General features: G+C 57.5%; 1 protein-coding gene across 1 annotated transcript in view; it reads right to left on the bottom strand.

Annotated features, from left to right (window-relative positions):
• Positions 1–5,143: 5,143 nt before the first annotated feature.
• Positions 5,144–7,214, bottom strand: part of MTR (5-methyltetrahydrofolate-homocysteine methyltransferase) — a 42,916-nt gene continuing 40,845 nt past the window's right edge. Inside the window, exons 30-32 of the mRNA XM_004690738.2 lie at positions 7,009–7,198; positions 6,126–6,238; positions 5,144–5,765 (exon numbers count right to left, since the gene is read on the bottom strand). Coding sequence (XP_004690795.1) covers positions 5,679–5,765; positions 6,126–6,238; positions 7,009–7,198 — 390 coding nt within the window. The 3' untranslated portion in view covers positions 5,144–5,678. The remainder of the gene's footprint in view (positions 5,766–6,125; positions 6,239–7,008; positions 7,199–7,214) is intronic.

Genomic DNA, 7,214 nt, shown 5'->3' with positions numbered 1-7,214 from the left:
CCTAACGCCTACCCCTGTTCTGACCAGTGATAGAATGCAAATGAGACAAGTTCATATGTAAGTGACACATTTCACTTCCTAAGTCTCAAAAATGGTAGCTGAGGAAAGAAAATGCAAAATCCTGTTGAACGTCAACTTTTCTTAATAGTTTAAATCATGAACTTGGTTTCATGTGGCCTTGGCTCTGAATTCCACCTTTCACTTGCTCTTTATATATCCTTGCCAGTCACCTGTATTTTTTGACCCTGTCTTCTCAACCGCAAAAAGGGAAGGAGGATTCTTGTTATTGTGACACAAAAACATTAATTCAAAAGGACACCTGCACCCCTATGTATATTGCAGCACTATTCACAACAGGTAAGCTGTGGAAACAACCCAAGTACCCAAAATTGGATGACTGGATCAAGAAAGATGTGGTCTATATATGCAGTGGAATATTACTCGACGATCAAAAAGATAACGTCATGCCCTTCACAGCAACATGCATGGAGCTGGAAGGGGTCGTGTCCAGGAGATAAGCCAAAAAGAAAAGGGAAATACCAGATGGTTTCAGTCTTAGGAGGAATGTAGAAGATCCAAATAAGGGACCAAGAAAAAAAGCGAGTAATTATAAGCAAGTAGATATGGAAAATTATAATAAAGTAAATATGAAAGTCAACAGGCAACTATAAACCAGTCATCCTGCAGGGAGTGAGAGGGGAACAGTATCCGCACAGGGTGGCAATAGCACACGGGGCTGTGGTGATGGTGCCCAGGGGAATCGGTGGTGGGAATTTCACCGGGACTATACCCAGTGGGATGAGAAAGCACACTGGTACAAAAGTGAAAAATGATGCAAAAAATATACAAAATAAAATTTTAAAAGAGAGTTTATCCTGACAATCAAACGAGAAAACCTATGCAAGCGCTAACAATGCCTGGTGGTCACTGACGGTAGTGCCTGGCACTGACCAGCTTGGCCATCGCCCAAGGCTCAGTGTCCCCGCGTACAACTGAGGGCATGAGCAGAGGCAGGTACCGGACGGATACCCGGAAGCTGGGACTCCAAGGCTCCAGGAGCTGACTGCTAGTGCCAACTTCTGGCCAGGGCCAGCATCCCAGCGGAGCTGGATTCTCAGGACACAGGCGACAGTGTTGTGGCTGAAGGGCAGGAGCATCCTAAACATTCAGCCACTCGCTGGGACTGTGTGATGGCGTCCGTTCCAGCGAGCTGCATGGGACTTACTAGGTTCTGCTATCGTCTACCTCTTCCAGGGGTGGAGAACAGGACCTGGGGGGGTCAGCCACCCACTCCATATCCCTGTGTGACATTTCAAGAAAAAACAGTGAATCCAGGAAGGAGCTGCTCTCTGAGAGCAGCTGACTTCCCTGGGGATCCTGGCGTCTCTCAGAGCCCAGCACGGCCCGGTCATGCTGGATCTTGTTACAGGAGGTGCAGGACTATTCGTGCACGCTGCTTCAGGGGCGGGTTATCTGAGAAACAGAGCTGGGTGGGTCTTCGGGAGTCGTCCAGACCCCTGTGGTGGAAGCTGGTGAGGAAAAGTGGGGTGGCTGTGGATGGAAGGGTGAAGAAGCTGGCCCTGCCGTCCTTGGGTGAATGTCTGTAAGCCGTGAGATCAACTTGGGTGACAAGGAAGTTGTCTGACCCCTCGTGAGACAGATCAGTCACCCAATTAAGATAACTTTTTTAATTTTCTATTTATACCCCAAAGAGCTAAGTTCGGAGCTGTATGACTCCACCAGTACTCAGAAGTGTTCCACATACACTAAAATGATGACGCCAATTATAAACACAGATTAGATTACCTGGACTTTTCCATGAGCATATTTAGAAAGCAGACACTATTAACACCGAAAGGCCTAACCACGGCCGCCCCAGCAAGCATGTTCCCCCTTGCCAATCTCTTTTTTGAAAAGAAACAAAAACTTTAATCTCGGTCTATATGAAGTGTTCTTGACTATAAATAATTACTTTTTGCAAGTGTGGTCTGATTGGTCCACAAAGTCACTAGCACTGAGTTTTATGTAGTTTCTAGTGAGGAGCTATAATCCTGACTGTCCTCGACTAACAGAACTGTCATGTCGCCTGGCTCACCTTAGTCTGGCCCTGAGTCGTCAGGGAAGTGATGGCTGGGGGAGGGGAGAGCTCATAAATCTCAACCAGACGTGCGGGCGGCCAGCGGGCCTGTGAAGGGTGCCGCACAGGGCTTCGTCACCAGGGAAATGCCGCTCGGAGCCAGTGAGCTGTCACCTCACACCTGTCAGCATGGCCACCATGGTGGCCAAAACAAGGGACAGCTTGGTGCCGAGTGCGCTGTGATAGATGCAGTTCCTGAGGTGCGAAACTGTAACCCAAAGCCTGTAAGGTGTTGGAAATTAATGCTACCTCAAAAAGCGAAAAAAGACAAGAAATTACAATTATGGATGAGGTTGTGGAGAAAAGAACATTTCTGCGTCTTGCCAGTGGGGACAGCTGTGGACACAAGTGTTGCGGAAAGCAACTACCGCTACAGCCCGTGATTCCATTCCAGGTTTTTACACCAACTTGGACAGATAGTTACATCCTTAGGTTCACTGCTGCATCACTTATCATAGCAAAGTAGCAAAGCAGTCCAAGTGCCGATAGCAGATAAAGAAGACGGGGTGTGTGTTTATGTGTGTGTGTGTGTGTGTGAAATCCATGGCATGGCCAGTGAGAGCAGCACATCTTGAAACAGCTGGCAGCAGCCAATGTTGGCGAGGGTGTGGACAGAAAGGCGCTCTCCTGCACCGCTGGTGGGAGTGCAGACTGGTGCAACCACTATGGAAAGCTGCTTAGAGGTTTCTCAAACTGCTAACCATGGAGCTTCCATATGACCCAGCAATCCTCTTTGGTGTCCTCAAGGGCAGTCAGAGGAAGAAAAGAAGGTCACTGAGGGCAGGGCTAGGCGGCCACATGGGCCTTAGGGGTCACTTTGCCTCTTGTCTCATGGCTTTCTCTGCCTCTCAGCATGCTGGTGGGGTTCCAGTCAGCAGAACCAGGAGCACGTGCCCACCGACCTCCCAGACAAGCACTGACCGTTGGTTCCTCCTGGTCTTCCGTCGCCTCATTCAGACTTGGGAGTCGGAGTGTGAGTGCCACAGTGACGTTCCTGGATGGCTGTGAGGAATCTACAGATCAGGCTGGGAGATGGACCGCTCAGCAGGGTCGAGCCGTCCGGCCCACGGCTGGGAAGTGGCTACTCAACCACAATTTTACACGTTGTTTTCACTTTTGTCTTTGACTAAAGGGACAGGACACAGTGTGGAAAGAGCCAGCGAGCAGGGGGTTGGTCAAGCTAGGGGGAGGCTGATTCCTTCTCAAACATGACTTGTGAAAACGCTCGCGAAGCAGGTCACAGGTACAAAGGGTAAAGGTGTGAGCGTCAGACAGGGCGCGTGTGCCAGCAGGGTCGCGCACACCAGGACACCGCGTGGATGCAGCAGCTCTCGGTGAAGGGCGCGGTGCCCACAGCAGTATCTGCCTGAGGATCACGAAGAACTAAAACGTGAGGGCGCTTTAAAATGAGACGGAAACTTCATCTTTGCAGAGTTAGTTAGTGCAGAACCCCTGGCTGCACTGGCTACGATCTAATTTACCTTGGCGAACTAGGGCGTGGCCATCCCCGACAAAACTGAGGAGGAAACTGAAACAGTTCTGGTGGTATTTGGGTCAGAATATAGCTTGATCTCAGCTTTCTAGGTCATTTAGGTAAAAGTCATCCCCAGGAAAGAGAGACCCAGTCGTGGCTTCCAAAATTTCCCTGTGCGGCGTGTGCGGGAGAGGATGCTTGTGTGTGGCGCCTCTGAGCACCTCCCTCTGCACCCTGAACACCCGTGCGTTGCTCGCCCCTGTTGTCCACACCTCCTCTTCCTGCGTCACTCACTCGCCTTCCTTGGCTCACGTTTGTCTTCACGCGCCTCCTCATGCCCGCGCTTCTCTGTGGCAGGATAGCGCCCAGGGAGCCCTGCCCCCAATACCACCCCGGCGGCGCCTTCCACGTCTTCAGTCACGAGAAAATCGCCTCTAGCCGAGGAAATGAAGATGTTAGTTTCTGAAAAGCCCTGCCCACGTCAACACCGCTACTCTCCGTGCACCCCGGCCCCCCAAGCCTCCCCCTCCTGTCTCTGAGTTGTATCCAGCTCAAACGTCCTGTCTTGACAAGACTTGAGGAAGACTGTCCCGCGGCAGACAGATGAAGCTTCATCGAGAAAGGAGAATGCGACACGCTTCCCCTTCGCCCCCATCACCTGGGCTGCACCGCCTCATGCCAGCACCAGACGGGAGCAAGAGCGAGCCACGGCGTGGCCTTCCGTTTACAAAAAGGACTTTTAACTTAGGGCGGAAGTTGAAATAGTTTTCAAGCCAGCTGGACTGTTTCTGTAGAAGTATCACAGCCTCTCAGCACGTGCTGGTCGACCAGCATCGTGCCAGACAAGTTTCCTTATCCCGCCTCCAGTCACCTCAAGGAAGCATACAGCACTCAGCGGGCCACAGCGGCCGCCCCACGCTGCCTGGGGGCAGTGAGGACAGGCTTCCCGCCGCGTAGCCACTCTTGGCTCAGGGTCCCCGGCTGTGCTGAAGCAGGCGGCCAGGCCGGTGACGGGTGGCTCCTGTCCAGGCCGCGACTGGCGCCGCCCCAGAGGGCCCAGTGGCTCCACCCGCATCACCGCACCCCGCTCCTGTCCACCCCCACCCCGGCTGCCCCGCGGCCCTGCGCCAGCCAGCAGGCACTGCCCCGTGGTTCCTCGCGCCCTGGCCCCTCTGCTGGGTCCACACCTCACGCCGGGCAGGACTGGTGTCACTGCCCCTGTCCCTGACGGCCCCAGCGACGCAGCACTAGGAAGCTGCACCTGGAACCTCCCTGGCGCAAGTGGCACCGGCCACTCCGTCTGCCTGCAGCCCGGCTGCCCCTAACCGCGGCCCCAGCCTGTGCTGAGACCCGGCGGTCGGCTGGCGCGGGGCCAGCAGGGCGGGCTGCAGAGGGCCGAAGCTCCGACCACCTGCGCAGCGGTATGCCCAGGCTCGGCGGGACCGGCCACTTGGACGGCAGTGAAGCGTGGTGACGCCCGACCGGCCGCCCTGTTCTCCGTCGGGAAAGAGACTCAAAATCACGAGGACAGAGGCACTTGGACAGCAGGGCTGTATTTGGCCACGCCAGGTGCGTGGCTTGAGGTTTGCAGCAAGCGGGGCCAGGGCCGTCTTTGCACGGGGACGGGCGGCCGCTCTCGGGTCTGGAGCGCGGGGCCGCGGGGCGCCGTCTCACCTTGGGCCCGCTCAGGGCCCTGCCGGGCCCCCCAGATCAAAGGCCCATTATCAGGACATCACTGTGCCAGGGCCACATCTCTCTACTCAGGGGCGCTGCAGGAGTGTGAGAGGCAACAGGAGCAAGCAGCCCCCACCAGGGCAAACGGGGAGGCAGGCACATCTGCTCTGAAATGCGAACGGCCTCTATCCCCACCACGCCCTCGCGAAGAGATGCTGGGTCTGCAGGTCCTCGCTGCGCAACATTCGCTGCCCTAGAAGCAGCTGCTCGCTGTCCAGGAGCTGGGGAGACCTGCCCTGGGGCGCAGCCGCTCGCGGTGCTGGAAGCCGGGGCTGGCTGCCCCGCGAAGGCACCTGGGGGAGCCATCGTGTGTGGCGCTGGCTGCGTGAAGAGCTAGTCGGCGTCGTAGCCCAGGACAGGCCTCAGCCACCGCTCCACCTCGGCCACAGACATGCGCTTCCTCGCAGCATAGTCCTCCACCTGCAGGAGACGAGGGCGGCTTTGCAGCAAACAATAAAACTGTGGTGAGCCGAAATGCCTACAGAATTTGCCAAGGGACCTTACGTATCCCCCACTCTTCGCCTCAGGAGCTGGCTACCGAAATAGACACACATTTACTGATACATCGAGAGGCTTAGTCTCTGGGTGACAAATCCCCATGTGGTGATGTCTGGCGCTTACGGAGTGGCTGAAGTGTCGGGGGGCTAGAGCTGGGGTGACGGGTTGACATGACGTGAAGGCTCTCGTGTGCTTCTCGCTCACACTAGCATTAAGATGAGGTTCTACTCTCAGAACAGGATGGGTCTAGGGAAGACACTCACAGTGCAACACCTGACCCACCTGGTCCTTGCAAATCTTCCCCACAGCAAAGTACTTGGACTTCGGGTTGGAGAAGTAGAGGCCGGACACTGCGGAAGCAGGCGTCATCGCCAGGGACTCTGTCAGCCCGATGCCTACAGGGAGCACACGGGGCCTCACGCATCAACTGAGCCCGCGGGCGCAGACCTGGCTCCTCGGTGCAGGGCGGGAGGCTGGGCCAGGCCACTCCAGCACGTCTGCCCCCACCAGGAGGACCTGCCAGGCCGCCACGGAGGCCCCGTCTGTTCCCTGCTGGCAGCCCAGCCTGGGAGGAGCCCACCTGGCAGCTCGCGGGCAGCCCTGGGCGATGCCGCGGGGGTGCGGGGGTGGGGGGCCGGGGCTCTGAGGCGGCGGCGCCACATGGTGCCTGGGACGAGAAGGGGCTTCTCAGAGGTCAGAACCCACAGCCATTTGTACGCAAAGAGGCGGACAGCGCAGCTTAACTGCTCTGCTGACCATCACCCAGCCGGCCGCGGCAGACACGGGCTCCGGCCCACTGCTCGCTGGGTCCGAGGCTGCGTGACCACTGGCCACTCTGACTCAGCTGGCTCGCAGCCTCTCGCGAACCCCGTGGGCACCAGCGGCCACTTCCTAGCGAGCCTGCGGAAGGCTGTCGGCCGACCCAGTCAGCTCAATCAACCGTGAACTCCGCAGGGAGGCCTGGAGTGAGGGAGGGAGGCGGCAGGGCCCAGCCGGACACGACGGAGGCGGCGCTGGCCCCAGGGAGGCAGCTGCCGCGCAGGACCCCCGCCAGCCTCCAGCCAGCTCAGGCACCCGCATGGGGCGACCGCGAGAGGACTGTGATGACGGAACCCGGTAGGCGGCGACAGCAGCGAGGACGCGGCCGGGAGGCCCCTGTGCCTACCTGTGTGGTGCTCGATGCTGGCCAGGCGCCACATGGTGAGCTTCTCGGTGTGGTCCGGCTGGCTGGGGTAGCCGGGCGCGGGCCGAATGCCCGGGTAGCGCTGCCGGAGCAGGTCGGCCGTGCCCAGCCGCTCGTCGCTGTAGGCCCACAGCTCCCGGCGCACGCGGGCATGCAGCTCCTCTGCGAAGGCCTGCGGGCGACAGCTC

The sequence above is a fragment of the Condylura cristata genome, unplaced genomic scaffold, assembly GCF_000260355.1.
Source record: "Condylura cristata isolate star-nosed mole 26May11 unplaced genomic scaffold, ConCri1.0 scaffold00029, whole genome shotgun sequence".
NCBI classification, from domain to species: Eukaryota; Metazoa; Chordata; class Mammalia; order Eulipotyphla; family Talpidae; genus Condylura; species Condylura cristata.
The sequence above is the reverse complement of the archived record's forward strand: the minus strand, read 5'-3'. Positions and strand labels throughout refer to the sequence as shown.